The sequence below is a fragment of the Henckelia pumila genome, chromosome 3 (genome assembly GCF_033568475.1).
Source record: "Henckelia pumila isolate YLH828 chromosome 3, ASM3356847v2, whole genome shotgun sequence".
NCBI classification, from domain to species: domain Eukaryota; kingdom Viridiplantae; phylum Streptophyta; class Magnoliopsida; order Lamiales; family Gesneriaceae; genus Henckelia; species Henckelia pumila.
Window position 1 is genome coordinate 53,101,385 of NC_133122.1, and position 14,972 is coordinate 53,116,356.

Sequence of the window (14,972 nt, forward strand, 5' to 3'; positions counted from 1 at the left end):
CTGCATATTTTAAAGTCAAGATAAATTTTATGAATCCGAATTCAGTGGTTTCCAAAAATGGCATCCCCATGTCATTTTAGGAAATCTCACTCCCTCTATTCTTTAATAAGAAGTCATAATTCTCGTTTGCTAAATTTAACTCATTAAATTTAACTATCTCAACGGGGATTAGAAATCTATTACTTGTGTAACCCTCGATGGTTCAGGGATACAGCTAGTCGTGGGCTCACAACTCCTTGTGACTCGGAACAATAATTTCCGACTTGCCCATCGAATCATGGTAAGAGCGCCTAGCAACATCGCATCATGATTCCCTAGGTATCACTGATAGTGCCTGCAAGAACTAGTGGGTTTTGGTTAGCGTACAGTACGGTCCCTTTATCCAAATATGCCAATCGAATCAACAATCATTGGTATATCGAGAGTCGTTCGAGATTCGATAACTATGCAATGAATCTTGAAGATCAAATAGTGACATCGCATGTGCAACTAGGAAACCAAGTAACCTAAAGCACATCATGTACTATGGCCAGAGATTTGTCACACTAATATCTCCTCAGATTGCATAGGATATCCACACTCGCAAGCGTGTGGTGAATCCTTGACAACAAAGCATTGACTCCTATATGTGTCGTAACTGTACTCAATCTCGACTCCTGATGACCCTCATAGAGTCGGTAAACGAGTCAAAGTACAGTACTAGCATATAGAGTCTCCATGATGTTTCAAGTAGTAAGGACTAATGATGTACAACCAAAACCACGGACTTTTCCACTCAATTAGTGAAAACCACTTGGAAAGTCTGAATAGGGTAGTTCGATCATTCATCCAATGAATATTTATTTGCATTCTTCGAACATCTCTATGTTTCATACCAATGAAACGTGGTACTCGGCATCGCAAATGCTAGTCTTAATCTTGAGTGATCCTTATCCTTATTGCGGACGGCTTAATTGACTAGGAACTGGTTTAGAATATACAGTGATTACAAGATGTGTTTCATGATAGTCATCCATATCCACTATCACATCTTGCATGTACTTTAGTATATTCAAGGTCTTTATCTAAATATCGTATAGCACGTCACAACATAACAATATGATAAAAGATAAAGTAAATTCCAATAACGAGTGTAAATTATATTAAACAAAGATTGTTTACAAATAGAGTCAAAAAGGCCATTGACCACAAGTTGGCTAGCAAGGAACCCACTCTTTCACATACTCCATCAACATCGTGTGTTAAACAAATTAGACTTATAGATATAGAGTCTAACTTTAGCCTCGATTTAAAGTTTTCTGTTCTTGTCCTGTCTCAAGTCATATTTCAACATCTGTTAAGACACTAACCGAAAAGTCTCATTTTGCACAGTATTCTGATCCCAACAGTAACTTGGGAAAAAAAATGGAGAGTGCATTTTTCATTTTTTAAAGGAAGCACATATATAATTATCAAAACAATCCGAATAAACAAATACTATTTCTGAAACATCACTTTTGTATGAGAGCATACATTTGTTCATGAATCATGAATAGACCCTCGTTCAATTTTAAACGTTAAACTATACTTTAAGTTGTAGTTGTTGTTATTATTATTTTTGAAAAAATAATAATTAAGTCAACAATTCACAATTAAGATTATGTCATGATCATTATAATCTAAAGAAGTCTGCAATACAGATATCATCATACAACGAGCACGTGACAACAACAAGAACATAATGAACTGAAATGAAGCAATTCATGATATCATGAATTGTGTCTTTTTTTTTAATGTATTGTCATTATTATCTTATTTTTTATTATCATTGATAATAACGTAAAATGTTTTGTTTTGAAAAGTTGCTTATATATAATTTTGTTGGTGTAGGTATGACGATCACTAATATTGTATTTCAATCAATTGGATATACAGTGAATGAGGGATGAACATAATATATAGTTGCAAATGATCTTGACATTAAAGTGGTAAACAAGAAATAATCACTCTGGACGATCATAAATACATGTTTGAATATTGAAGGATGTGATATTTATAGTTTTGTAGTTATCTTGTGATATATATAAATAAAAGTCAAGGTATTTTCAAATTGTATTCAATTACTACAATACTTCTCCCCATTTGATATTATTGATCGATGATAGAAGTTTTCGTGCAGCCTGTCTCTAGAGATCCACGATGTGTGTTTCATCATGAGGTAACAGAAGAAAATGTTGGATTATACCATTGTAACAAAATATTTTACATTGTAAGGATTAAGCACATAGTATTAATGCTATAACTATTAATACGGACAATCATGTGATAAATTCCCAGATCCGATTGTCAAATGAATTAGGTGATACCACAATGAAATATACACAAATTTGTTATTGAAATTTCACTAAAAAAATTATTGAAATTACACTTTTGATCTTGTAATTTGTATATTTTGTGCTGCCTCTGCAGGTATATCATTTTTTGAATGTTAAAATGAATTTGTTATCTTTATTTTTAATAAAAATATTGTTTGAAATTTATGTTACAGATCCTCTCTTATGAATATTATCCGAGTGTGGCACAAAAGTTTGCAAAGAAAAGAAATGTGGTGGACGGTTTGATGTTGCCTAGGATGTTTCAGTAGGTGACTAACATGTGACCCTCAAACCATCTTAAGCAGGTGCGACATATGGATGTGCCTTGATATATTTTTATGGATGAAGGAGAAGTTGAAGTCAGAATTTGAGGGATTTGCTATGCGCTCTTGGGCCATCTGGAATAAAAGGCATAGCTCCCTTCACAATTCGAAAGCAAAGGATGGTGTTTTGAATGTCAATTGGCGTGAAAGTTTGCTGCAGGAATTCCAAGCTGCTCGAGCAGTAGTGACTAAAGCTATCGGGCCAAGTACAAATATCTCTCAGGTGTTGGTCCCAGGTGTGGCATCACGAGATAGAAACTATGAAAATTGAAGAATAAATAGACACCAAGATTTACGTAGAAAACCCCCAAAAATTATTATGGTAAAAACCACAGGCAAGACCAAAATATTTCACTATAATATTTGGATAATTATAATCTCTCTCTGTGTTTCCAAAGAGACACTCATTCTCTTATACAGGAGAAAACCTATCTCACAAATATATATAGAAATAAATAAGGGATATGAAGAACTCAAGATCAGAAGAAAGAAACTTGAGATGGGATACTCAGAATGAGGAGGGAAGGGCTCTATTTATATAGCTCTTCCACCTGTATAAACGCGTGTAGAATGCAAATTCAAAAGTGAATTTGCATCCAATTCGTCAATGTTGCTACCTCCTACCTTAATCCACCCACTTTAACTTTACTGACTAATAGACATGCATTTATTGCATGTCCCTCGCCGACATTTTTCACACTTGGAGATTTGATTGAGAATCAAACACATCTCCACACATCCTTTCAATCTTGTCATTCCCGCTACTTACATTTCTGCTAGGCCAATGGGGATCTACACCACTCAAACTTCTCCGTATTCATTGTCTTGGTCAAAAAATCATCTATGTTATCCTTTGTATGGATCTTCTGCATATCCACGCTTTCTTCCTCTACTACTTCTCGAACAAAGTGAAATTAAACTTCAATGTGTTTAGTTCTGGAATGAAAAACTGGATTTCTTGCAATGTGCAAGACACTCTGACTGTCACAAAACAGAGGAATCTTTTCTTGTTTGTGCCCAAGCTCCTCCAATAACCTTTTAATCCATATTGCCTCCTTGAAATCTTGAGTAGCTGTCATGTATTCTGTATCCGTTGTAGATAACGCTACAACTGTTTGCAGTTTTGAAACTCAGCTGATTGCACCTCCTGCAACTGTAAACACATAACCTGTAGTAGATTTTCTTTTATCTGGATCACCTGCGTAGTCTGAATCCACATAGCCCTTAAGTGTAAAATCTGATCCTCTAAAACATAATGCAGCATCCGAGGTACCCTTAACATATCTAAGGATCCTCTTAACCGTACTCCAATGCTCTTGTCCAGGGTTCGCCATATACCGACTGACTACTCCCACTGCTTGTGCAATGTCTGGTCTTGTACAAATCATGGCGAACATTAAACTCCCCACTGCTGATGCATACGGTACTCGAGACATATCCATCCTCTCTGCTTCACTGCTAGGACACATATAAGAGGATAACTTGAAGTTAATAGGAAGAGGGGTAGAAATTGGCTTACTATCTTGCATGTTGAAGCGCTGCAAGACTTTCTTCAAATAATTTTTCTGGGAAAGCCAAATCTTCCTTTTACTTCTGTCTCGGTGAACTTGCATCCCTAGAATCTTGTTTGCTGGTCTCAAGTCCTTCATATCAAATTCCCTAGCCAACTGTGCCTTCAATACATGGACCCGATCTTTGTCGGGGTCTGTTATCAACATGTCGTCCACGTACAATAATAAAATGATATAATCATCATCACCAGACCTCTTGAAATACGCACAAGGGTCTGCACTGAGTTTGTTGTACCCAAGGATCATGATATATGAATCAAATCTCTTGTACCAACACCTCGGCGCCTGTTTGAGACCGTACAGAGATTTGTTCAACCTGCAAACCAAGTTCTCTTTGCCTTTTTCTGCAAAACCTTCTGGCTGGAGCATATAGATTTCTTCTTCAAGATCGCCATGAAGAAATGTCGTTTTCATATCTAGCTGTTCTAGATATAGGTCAAACACCGCACACAATGCCAATACTACCCTGACTGTTGAAAGTCGAACCACAGGAGAAAATATCTCATTGAAGTCAATACCTTCTTTCTGAGCGAATCCTTTGACAACCAATCTTGCACGATATCGCTCCACTTGGTTATTGCCATCACGCTTGATCTTTTAGACCCATCTGTTACCGATAGCTTTCCTCCCTCGTGGTAGTGTAACAATATCCCAAGTTTTATTCATGTCCAATGCTTCCAATTCTTCCTGTATCGCTGTCATTCACAGGGATACATCCGAGCTTTGAGTAGCCTCATGGAAACTCGATGACTCATCAGCCTCTGTTAATAGACAATATGCAATGTTATTTTCAGTGACATAATCTGAAAGCCAACATGGTGGTCTTCTCTCTCGAGTTGACTGCCTCACTTTGGAAATCTCTGACTCAACTGGTTCTTGTACCTCGTGCTCTGGTACTGCTTCACAAGAAACTTGATCTTCGTCTATCTTATTTTCCACCTGAATGATAGTAGTTTCTGAATTTAGTGTGTCTTTGTCTCCCTTCACTTTATCTTCCTCGAAGATAACATCTCTGCTGATGATAAGCTTGTGGACAGTAGGATCCCACAAGCGAAACCCCTTTACTCCATCAGCATAGCCCAAGAAGATGCACTTTCTGGATTTGGAATCTAACTTCGATCTTTCTTGTTCATTGTACATAATGTACACCGGACTTCCAAATGTATGTAACCGAGAATAATCAGCTGGCTTGCCAGTCCACACCTCCATCGGAGTCTTCAAATCAATCGCCACTGAAGGAGAACGATTGATGATGTAAGAAACGGTTTTGACTGCTTCTGCCCAAAATGACTTTGGTAGACCCACAGTATTCAACATGGCCCTTGTTCTGTCCAACAAAGTTCTGTTCATCCGCTCTGCCACTCCATTCTGTTGAGGCGTGTAAGCTGTCGTGAACTGTCGTTTAATGCCCTCATGCTGACAGAATGCATCAAATTCATCACTGGTATATTCTCCTACATTGTCAGTCCTCAAACACTTGATTTTCTTATCAGAATCAAGTTCAACCCGCGCTTTGAAAACTTTGAAGACTTCGAAAACATCTGACTTCTTCTTGATTGGATACACCCAACATCTCCTAGAGAAATCATCAATAAACGAGACAAAATATCTCGCTCCTCCTAGGGATACCACCAGTTCTTGCCAAACATCAGAATGAATCAGCTCCAATATGTCTTTGCTTTTGGTAGTAGATGTGTCAAACTTTAATCTGTGTTGTTTACTGGTAACACAATGCTCACAAAAGGGTTAAGTAATTTTTGTAAGCCCCGACAACAGCTTCCGTTCTGAGATAATTTTCATTCCTCGTTCTGACATATGCCCGAGCTTTCTATGCCACAACACTGTAGATTCTTCCCCCGAATCAATTGATGCAACAGCTAGTTCCGCCTCTTTGTGTGTTTCTCCCAACAATACATACAGATTTGTAGCAACCTTTTTCGCCATCATAACCACAAGCGCGCCTTTCACAATCTTCATGATCCCTTTCTCGATACGGGTTTTGCACCCAATATCATCCAATTGCCCCAAAGACAAAAGATTCTTTGTCAGGCCTTTCATATGTCGTACCTCCTGTATGGTGCGAATAGTGCCATCAAACATTTTGATTTTGATGGTACCGACCCCAGCGATTTCCAAGGCATGATCATTTACCATGAATACAGATCCTCCCGAGACTGGTTCATACTAGTCGAACCATTCTCTCCTTGACGTCATGTGTCACGTCGCTCCTGAATCCATAATTCATGCATCACAAAATTTGTGTCTGCCTTCCGCAACTGTTGCTGCTTCGCTGAATAATATTTCACCACTGCCTGAAGTACTGGCCACATTTCCTTGAGATCTTTTCTCATTCTACTTTTGATCGTCCGTGACGTCCGCCGGTCTATCTTCAATAGCTGTCAAGCAATGCTCCTTTGTCAGAATTGCTTGCACCTTCAATTTCCACAGCAAAAAATTGCTCCCATTGAACTTTTCTATCTCGTATTTTGCCGTTATCTTGACTACAAGAATCCTGCCTTATAAAATCTTCAAAAAAAATTTTCTGATGTGGAAGATCAGTCAAAGCTGCAAGCACAGAGCATACTCAGAATTTTAAGAAATTTTATGTCAAGGCTCTGATACCACTTATTGGTCCCAGGTGTGGCATCACGAGATAGAAACTATGAAAATTGAAGAATAAATAGACACCAAGATTTACGTGAAAAACCCCCAAAAATTATTAGGATAAAAACTACGGGCAAGACCAAAATATTCCACTATAATATTTGGAGAATTACAACCTCTCTCTGTGTTTCCAAAAAGACACTCACTCTCTTATACAGGAGAAAACCTATCTCACAAATATATATAGAAATAAATAAGGGAGATGAAGAACTCAAGATCAGAAGAAAGAAAATTGAGATGGGATACTCAGAATGAGGAGGGAAGGGCTCTATTTATAGAGTTCTTCCACCTGTATAAACGCGTGGAGAATGCAAATTCAAACGTGAATTTGCATCCAATTCGTCAATGTTGGCACCTCTTACCTTAATCCACCCACTTTAACTTTGCTGACTAATAGACATGCATTTATTGAATGTCCCCTGCCGACATCAGGAGTTGTGGATTGCTCTGCCATAAAATAATTTTAGATTATATGTCGATGTGGCTTACTAGGAGAACTCCAATAGCTGCGCAATTGTAGGTGTGATTCGTAAACATGAAGGTCAGCTGGTTCTGGCTTTTGGTAAAAAGATTGAGATGCCCCATTCTATCACGATGGTTGAGCTTCTTGCTATTCAGGGTGGAAATAATACCGCTAAACAGCAGAACATTTAGATGCATCAAATCACATCCGATTCTCTACTCGCCGTGCAACGGTCACAGGGTCATAAGAGGATCTCAGCTATGTGGGATCTATTGCATCAAATATCAGAAGTTTTTCGGAGTCTCACAGCTTTATTAACCTCCGGCACATTAAGAGGTCGGTGAACCAGGTTCCTCACTCGATCGTCGCTTTTACTATTTATTCCTTCTCTCAATTTGTTTGGGAGCATGAAAATATTCTTTCTTGGTTGATTAATCTTGTAATGAAGGACCTCTCTTATTAATAAATAAATTATTAATTTTGTCATGTTAACACTAAATTTGCATTTTTAGTCATGTAACTTGGATTTATTTTTCATGTTTAGTCATGTTAACAGTTATCTGCATTTTTAGTCTTGTAACTTATATTTTTTTCATTTTAGTCCTATTAACAATGAATTTGTTAGTCATGTAACTTATATGTTTTTTAAAAATTTTAGTCCTATATATTAAAGGTGAATTTCACTTCGTAATTTGTAATTTGTTTCATTTTTGGTTCGTAGTTTCTTCCGAAAATTATTTATGTGACAAACGTGGATAGTATGAGTTCTTAAACTTTAATTAAAACAGAAAGACCATAAATCCAAACCGAAGATTTAAAATACCGAACCGAAAATTGAATTTTCTCAATTCGGAAATAAATTTAAAATCTAAAGTTATTTGATTTTAGATTAAATATATCAAAACCGAACCCAAAAAAAATCCAAATTTTCACTAGATTAATAGTTTTATTTTTATTTGTCTTTTAAACCTTAAGGCAAAAACTCCTATGAGACGGTCTCACGGATCAATTATGCTAGATGGATTTCTTATTTGGGTCATCCATTAAAAAAATATAACTTTTTATTACAAAAGTATTATTTATTAGGCAAAAACTTCTATGAGACGGTCTCAAGGATCATTTTTATGAGACGGGTATCTTATATGAGTTATCTATTAAAAAATATTACAATTTATGACAAAAGTATTACTTATTATTATAAATATGGATAGGGTTAACCCGTCTCACGGATAAAACCGTCTCACAAGAGTATTACTCTATTTATTATTGTAAATATGGGTAGGATTGACCCATCTCACGGATAAAAATCCGTGAAACCGTCTCACAAAAAACCTACTCAAACCTTAAAAATTATGCATATCAAAATCGAACCGACCAAAAAAACCCAAATTTTCTCTCCTCTAATCTATTTCAAATTTTAAAGATTTACCTTCCAATTTAAAGTGATTTAAATAATAGTGTTTAAGGAAGCTTTAAAAAACATTTATCTATTTTTCCACCACAAAATTTTCCAAATACCACCTCACTGGTCTACAAGTGACGATTTAGATAATAAGATCCCAAAGGATTTAATAAATAAAATACAAAATAAATATACATCCAACTTCGATAATTTAATAAACATCGATTTAACATCCTTTGATAATAAGATCTCAAAGGAATAAAATACAAGATAAATATACCTCTTACTTCAACTATTTAATAAACATTGATTTAACATCCTTCGGCACTCCCATCTTCTCAAGTTCACCAACCAAATCCCTTATGCAGGAACCTTCGTAGCCAAACAAATGGATGATATTAGTTATCGAACTTGAGTCTAGCGTGAGCTTCGTCTAACTCTTCAGAAGTTGACTGCATAAAACAAGTGGGTACCATATGTCAATTTAGGACAGTCAAAACAGAACATCAACAAATATATATTCCACAAGAAGAAAAAATGAGCGAAATAAAGGGGCACCGAGTTAAGACTACATGGGATCACATAATACATCTGTTCTTATCCCCCAAATTTGCACTACTTAATTGATATTCTTAGCTTCCTACATCATATAATTATTAGTTTTTAAATGTAAAAATGACTGCTTCGCAGTGGGACACTGAAATAATGTAATGTCTCGAGAATATTTCAGCTTGGGTTATTAAAACGGGAGACGATTGCATTTATCTCCTTACCAATAGGGTTAGCACTTAGCCAGCAAACTAAAAGTTATGGCGTGCACCAACAACAGAAAATGTTGAAAATATTAGTCAGCTGGAAATGATTTTCCCCTAAAAATTTAGAAAACCAATTCCATGTCGTATGATATTAACAGCATGCCGATGCAGCACATTGAGCTTCAATAATATGACTCTGACCACGTGGATTATCAAAGTGAAAATAACGTGTCAACATATTCTTTACTGGTGTATAATGTTCTGTTGGCACAAATTACGGTAAAATTGATAATAAACAAAGACAAAGATATAGCACGGAGAGACGACGAACCTTGAGGCGCGCAGCATAATTGACCTTTGACGCATAAGCTATACATAGTCTCCAAATCTGTTCATTCAGATACAGATAATTAATTAATTCGTGAACGAACAATCTACACTGCATCAAGACAAGAGCCCTTTCTGCTAAAAAGCAATGACAAGATCTCAATCCCCAAAGTCTAATCAACCACAAACACCAAGCAAGAAACCAAAACGAATACACACCCAATCTCCAACACAAGTTAAAAAGGCAAGGTTAGACAAATCATTCTTGAAACACGGTCGACAACCATATAACTCCATGATCGCCCTTGTACCCACAGCACGCATGCAGTAGTACACAACGTTAACCACCCACTGGCCGAACATCTGCCAAGGAGCAAAAGATTCGTTTAAAGAGAATTATTGTTATAATTAAATTCACGATAATGAATAGATATGCGATAAATAATGAAAATTCTTGCACAATAAAAAATTGCACAAGTTAGAGATGAAACTAGAACCTGAAAACATAACACAATACCAGGTTTTACGAGACAAAGCAAAAAATTTAATAATAATGAACTAAAAGGATTTTCCTTTAATATCCATGTCTAACCACCCCCAAAAATTAGCCCATGATTTCATATCCCATTTCTCCAAAGATCCTACTGTTCCTCTCTCCATATCACCCAAGTACTAGCTGGAACTACTTGTTTCAGCATCTGTAAAGTCGCAAAAGAAAAAAAGGTGATCTGAACACTTGTTGAATGATCTATAGAACTACTAGTTTCATCAAGAATTGATCTTCCTTCGTGGATGTATTCTTTCGTGATCTGCATGTATTCTAACAAGTTGTACCATGTTTTCTCAATTATAATATATCGTTAGCATTAGATAGTTCCGACACCCTAGAAACCATTTTTCAGCTGATGATATACTAAGATCTCAATACCACGAGTCAATCATTAATGCAAAAGCATGCTACAAAAAATAAAATAAAAAAACCTTCAGCTATTTCAACTTCGAGGATCAGAAACAATTCACTGCTCAAAGAGCCAAGAAAGAGAAACAACTTGGTATAATTCATGACATGCCGCTGTTTTGGATTCTTTTCGCTATTGTATTGAACTCCCTATGTTCTATTTAAACACCAATAACAAAGTATGTGATTATACGTCGGTGTGTCTGCTCAGAAAATTCAAAGTCATGAATAAATTTAGGGTGCATTTCATTGAGCTAGTTGAAATCATATCCACGATTACAAATACATTTTTTATTGTTTTGATGAAATTATCATGACTGAATTTCAAATCCATAATTTATTTAATTTAATTAAGCATACAGGTAATTGGATAGATTTGAAATACACCCAAGATAGTTGTCGTTTCAAATCTATTCTTCAACTTCCCCAAATCAAAAGCTTTATTCTAAATCAAATCACTCAATCCAAATGCAACCTTAAATCTTGGTGCCAATAGTCAAAATGCAATGAGATAACAAGATATCAAACGTAAAAAAAATGGAAACCAAAATCCCTTTTTTGTATAGCTAACAGGTGAAACTTACTCTTCTAGTATCAAGGAGAAGGGCACCATCTATCTCCATGTATTTTTGTGTTTGCAAATATAAACTGCATGAAAACAAAAAAAAAAATCAGTCTTCCGCAACTCAAATATAGAACCTATCCATCGGTAATGGTGAAACAATTGGAACCATTTTAAGCTAATTAGTCGACTACTAAATAAGTAAAATACCAAGAAGTGGAAATTCACCTTGACGCGGAGAGGTGAAATGTCAGCGCTGTGGACATTGAGCTGACAAAATGTAGGAAATGCTTCACAATTTTACCAGCTTCTGTGGGAGGAACCACTAAATCCAATGCTCTGTAGAATATTTACTTTCTTTCAAATTTCTGTATGTTAATGGTACCAAATTTCAAAATGTCTTTGGAGAATAGCCAACCCGAATATGAGCATTGCTCCAAACCATACAAAAAAACACTGAATATATGAGATTGCAACATGGTATGTGCTACCTTTTTTCCAACTATTGTCGTGTTTCTGCATAGCAAGATCAATGTGAATATTCACATTAAAATTAAAAATGAAATTAAAATCTCAAGTTCGACAACTCTGTACACTCAATAAACAAGGCCGCTCAAAAAATCAGGAACAGAAGTGTGCGGAAAACTAATTACACAAAGATGCATACATTCTGACATATGCTCTTGCATAGACGCACAACTGGCCCAAGTCCACTTAATATGAAAATAGCGACACCAACTGCTAAAGCCAATTTGACAATGACGGGACTTCCTTGCCAATTTGTACATGACCTGTAAAACCTAAGAATATGTTAATAAATGTTTCTTCAGACAAAATAGTAACAAACAACATCCACTGCAAACATGATTATCAATTGCTATTCCAATGTAATAACATTCATATGGTCCCCACATGAACATTTCGAAACTTGGTTTATCCAATGTAACCACAACACAAACAACTGTAGTTCTTGCGCATTCAACTGTCAACACAAACAGAAGTGTGTTGTTTGCGCATTAACACACTGGAAATAGGATATGCAGTCCTCCATGTTGCAATTTGAAGTGTTCAAGGATACAGAGGGCTGTAGAAATTAAGTCTTTGGGCTTAAGTAGTGATACTGTCATTGGTCTAAATTCATTGGGCCCAAGTCCTCATGTAGTCATGAAAAGAATTCTAGGAATGACTTGGCAAAGGGGCAAAAGAAATATAATAGGAGGAAGTTGGCTATAGTCAGGCATGCTCGTTATTTTTATTGCAAGAATTTTACTAGCCAAGACTAGGGGAGGGTGAGCTATTGCACTGAGACAATTCCATGGGTTCATTACAAGCATAATTCCATCTTATTTTCATCGATTATCGCTTATCATATATAAATCGTGATTGCAACAACTGGTCTGACTTGCTGGATCTCAAAGTTGAGAAAATAAAGGCAACCATACATTTCAAAGGAAGATTGGAGCGTCCAGAAAAAATATTAACATTATGTTGTTACAGAAGGGCGTGTAATCAGCTAGCAAGAAATTTGATGAGTTGACAGATCTCTTGGAGATGTGGGTGAAAAAAAAATGGGGGCTAGAGCAGACCAACAACGTGATATCAAGGGCTCGATGGAGAGATTGGCGAAAGGAGACTGGGGGCTCAAGCAAACTGACGAGGTGAGATCGAATAAACCAGAGGTGAAGGGGGACCAAGGATTGCTATAACGTAAAAAAAAAAAGCTGAAAGAAGAAAGTCCTACGAAGAAGTGTGTTGTGATGCAAACGAGAAGATTGAGCTAACTGACAATTTGATTGATTCCCAGGGTGGGTGAGCTCTCAAAATAGAGGGCAAAATATTAATGACGTGAGGGAGAATTTGCCAATAGAATTAATGGCATTTATTGAAGTGAAGGCAGAGGAGCAGAACATCAACCCCTCTCAAATCGTGATTACTAGGAGGAGAGAGAGAGCTCTTGTGCAGAAACAAATCTCTGGTTTTATTTCAGCACAATTCCATCTTATAATCTTATTATATTCACTTTGGTTCATCGATTATCATACATAAGTTGGACAATATATTCCAAGAGACGCAAAAGAATTTAGAGAAAACCGAGCAACCTAACGATCATCAGCTTAGGGGGATATTCCTCATTCAGACAGTGCATTTGGTACTGAGTAATTCGAATATTTCATGGTTTTTGTACTGATCAATTGAGCAAGATTTATGAAAAATAACTATCGCAACATCTGAGTTGCAAAATTAAATCATGACAAAATGACCATGTAATTCACCAAATGTTAGGGAGACTCAAATTGATTCTCCAACGAAACGACAAATTCCATCTGGAAAAACTAGTAGTAATTGGGTAATTACCATGCTAAATTTAAAGTGCCATTCTTCACCAAAGTGGCATCCAAAGACAGGCCTGAATTTCAGGAGCATTGGCATTGGAGGTAGGAAGGCCGTTTAAGAAATCTATTGGGAATCCCCGTACTCCGAGAATACTGTTTCTGAAATGACTTAAGAAAAACTGTCAAGTTCCACGAAGAACCACACAACATTACATGAGTGGATAATACCGTGGGAAAAAAACACTATGATCAGAAAATTTATTCAGTGGTTTTTTTTCCAATAAGGTTGCAGATCACCGTGAACAATCCGCGGAATTTCACATCAATTATTGAAGAAAATCAGACGCCCTTATCCAGTATACGTATTATGATATTCTACGTCAACTTAGTTTAACCGATGACAATAAAACCAAATGAAACTGGGGAAATAAACAAAATTTCCATCTACGAACAATTATTTGAACTAGTTAAACATTTAAAAAAAAAAGAACTTTCAAAGAGCGGGACCATACCAGTGAAACCGACGATAATTTAGATCCCAACAAGTATAACTAGCCCTTCAATCTCAAATTCTGGCCCTTCAAATGAGATTGATCACTACACGAAAGGATTCGAGCAGAATTTGACGAAATGGAACCCTAAATATATCAATTAAAGTATAATTGGACGAAATGGAACCCTAAATAGACCAAAGAACATAAATGCTAAATTTTCTACCCGTAATCCTTTGACGTGATGTTGGTACCCGTAAGTTGGAAATTTCATGGCTTCTTGCATCGAATCGGTCAGAGCCATGCTTGAACGATAAGCGGCCACAGGCTTTGTTGAACGAAAAGCGATACGATAAATTTAGGCCAAAAGACCTCGCAACACTGTTTTTACGGTGAAAACACCAAAAAAAAAAAAATTAGGAGGGAATTCCTCCTTCCTATACCATCCTCCAAGGCCACAAAAGTTTTTCCGGCAATATTTAATCAATTAGCCTTCGTTGACTAACATTTTGAAAAATGACCTTCATCCTTTTAATTTATTTAGTTTTATTTTTATGCCCTTCTAAATGAAAAACAAATTAAGAACGTTTAGCAAATAGAAAATCCATCATCTACCTTTCTAAAATGCTTTTTGTTATTGTTCACCAATTAAAATAGTACAACACAGAGAAATATTATGTCTGCCCATGGGTAGTGTGGCAATCTGTGATTGGTTAAAATTAATGGGACTCATTGATTTAAATCAATCATACTCTGTCACGCCACCCCA

At 36.3% G+C, this 14,972-nt stretch overlaps 1 protein-coding gene across 8 annotated transcripts; it reads right to left on the bottom strand.

The window, feature by feature from the left end:
* Positions 1–8,918: 8,918 nt before the first annotated feature.
* LOC140890715 (mechanosensitive ion channel protein 2, chloroplastic-like) lies at positions 8,919–14,688 on the bottom strand. Of its 8 annotated transcripts, none has more exons than XM_073298723.1 (10): positions 14,430–14,688; positions 14,225–14,309; positions 13,735–13,871; positions 12,033–12,179; positions 11,798–11,895; positions 11,608–11,718; positions 11,402–11,465; positions 10,079–10,222; positions 9,864–9,920; positions 8,919–9,229 (listed from the first exon to the last, which is right to left on the bottom strand). In XM_073298723.1, the coding sequence occupies exons 3-10, from the start codon at positions 13,807–13,809 to the stop codon at positions 9,176–9,178; spliced, it is 750 nt and encodes a 249-aa protein (XP_073154824.1). In that variant the 5' UTR covers positions 13,810–13,871; positions 14,225–14,309; positions 14,430–14,688; the 3' UTR covers positions 8,919–9,175. The 8 variants fall into 8 exon arrangements, with proteins under 8 accessions (XP_073154824.1, XP_073154825.1, XP_073154826.1 ...); XM_073298724.1 differs by having other exon boundaries at positions 13,735–13,880; XM_073298725.1 differs by having other exon boundaries at positions 12,033–12,170; positions 14,225–14,350.
* Positions 14,689–14,972: the final 284 nt, after the last annotated feature.

Bases quoted from the DNA above. Each gene is read 5' to 3' on its own strand.
- LOC140890715 (XM_073298723.1), bottom strand. From the start codon at position 13,809: ATGCCAATGCTCCTGAAATTCAGGCCTGTCTTTGGATGCCACTTTGGT. The intron at 11,719-11,797 runs GTTGGCTATTCT...AATATTCTACAG, and splicing joins GGAGCAATGCTCATATTCGG to AGCATTGGATTTAGTGGTTC. The intron at 9,230-9,863 runs GTTCGTCGTCTC...TGTTTTATGCAG, and splicing joins ATTATGCTGCGCGCCTCAAG to TCAACTTCTGAAGAGTTAGA.